The 1,252-nt window shown below is 42.0% G+C and overlaps 1 protein-coding gene across 1 annotated transcript; it reads left to right on the top strand.

Moving 5' to 3' along the window:
- Window positions 1-5: 5 nt before the first annotated feature.
- On the top strand, window positions 6-1,161 carry LOC110116345 (O-acyltransferase WSD1-like; the record flags this gene model as incomplete). The annotated part of the gene is made up of 2 exons (XM_028691639.1): window positions 6-563; window positions 649-1,161. Coding segments are annotated over 2 exons (1,071 nt in total), but the record flags the coding sequence as incomplete, so codon positions are not given.
- Window positions 1,162-1,252: the final 91 nt, after the last annotated feature.

Raw genomic sequence — 1,252 nt, forward strand, 5'->3', positions numbered from 1 at the left:
CGACCAAGGTGAACCTTGATGAACACATTGTCCTCGCTGATCCTGATCCTAAGGCCGTTGCGGCTGCCAGCGACCCTACTGTCGGTGATTTATATGTCGAAAACTACACCGCTGGTCTCTGTAGTTCCCAACTCGACTACTCTCGGCCGCCTTGGGAAGTTCATATCCTTGCCATACGAACGTCGGAGGCCGCCTGCATCGCCGTCCTCCACCTTAATCACTCCATCGGTGACGCAACCTCCCTCTTGTCGCTCTTACATGCCTGCACTCGCCGCACCTCTGACCCTGAGTCCCTTCCATCACTTCCTAAAATACGGCGGCCCCCCACAATTGTAGCTGCCAGCTTTGGCCCCTTCATTTTCCTATGCTGGATCTGGAATTTTCTTATCTACGTGTGGAATACCCTTGTTGAAGTTATCCTCTTTGTCTCCACCACCATCTATTTGAAGGACTCCAAAATACTGAATATGGGGAAAGAGGGCATCAAATATCGGTCTAGGAGGATTGTCCACTGCACTCTTTGTCTTGATGACATTATAGACATAAAGAACACCATTGGTTGCGTAATGTCTTTTAACTCACGTCTCTGTGAGTAAACCTTTATGCTTTCTACAGTGCACGCTAACGGTTTGATTAAATTCCCTATAGACAATAAACGATGTTTTGGTTGGAGCCACTTCTGCCGCTCTGTCTCGTTACCTTAGCAGGAAGTACGGTGGCCTTCTACCCAAACAATTGCTAATAAGAACTACTGTGGTCATCAATATTCGGCGAATATCAGGAATTAATGTGAGGGGAGCACAAATTATTTTGTTTTATTTTAATTGTTTTATAGAAATAGTTATTATTGTTATTCTGTATATTATGGCGAATTGCGAGCAGGATTTAGCATATATGATGAAGCAAGGCAGTGAAGCGAAGTGGGGTAATCGGATTGGCTATTTTTTGCTTCGGTTACCTGTAATGAAGTGCGAGGATCCATTGGACTATGCAAGGAATGTTGCAGCAAACACAGAAAAGAAAAAGAAATCATGGGCAGCGACACTTTCTTATAAATCTGCTGTCATGATTTATAAGTGTCTGGGCACTAAGGTACGCTGGATATTATTCATTTTTACTGAAGCACACAATTTTTTCTTGAAATTTTGGCTCAATATGTAACACATATAATCTTAAATTACACGAAATTTTCAAATATTTTGCCAGATTTTTTTTAAATATGTGTATGTTTTAACTTGGTAAAATAATTTCC

This window comes from Dendrobium catenatum, unplaced genomic scaffold (genome assembly GCF_001605985.2).
Source record: "Dendrobium catenatum unplaced genomic scaffold, ASM160598v2 original_scaffold_32600, whole genome shotgun sequence".
NCBI lineage: Eukaryota > Viridiplantae > Streptophyta > Magnoliopsida > Asparagales > Orchidaceae > Dendrobium > Dendrobium catenatum.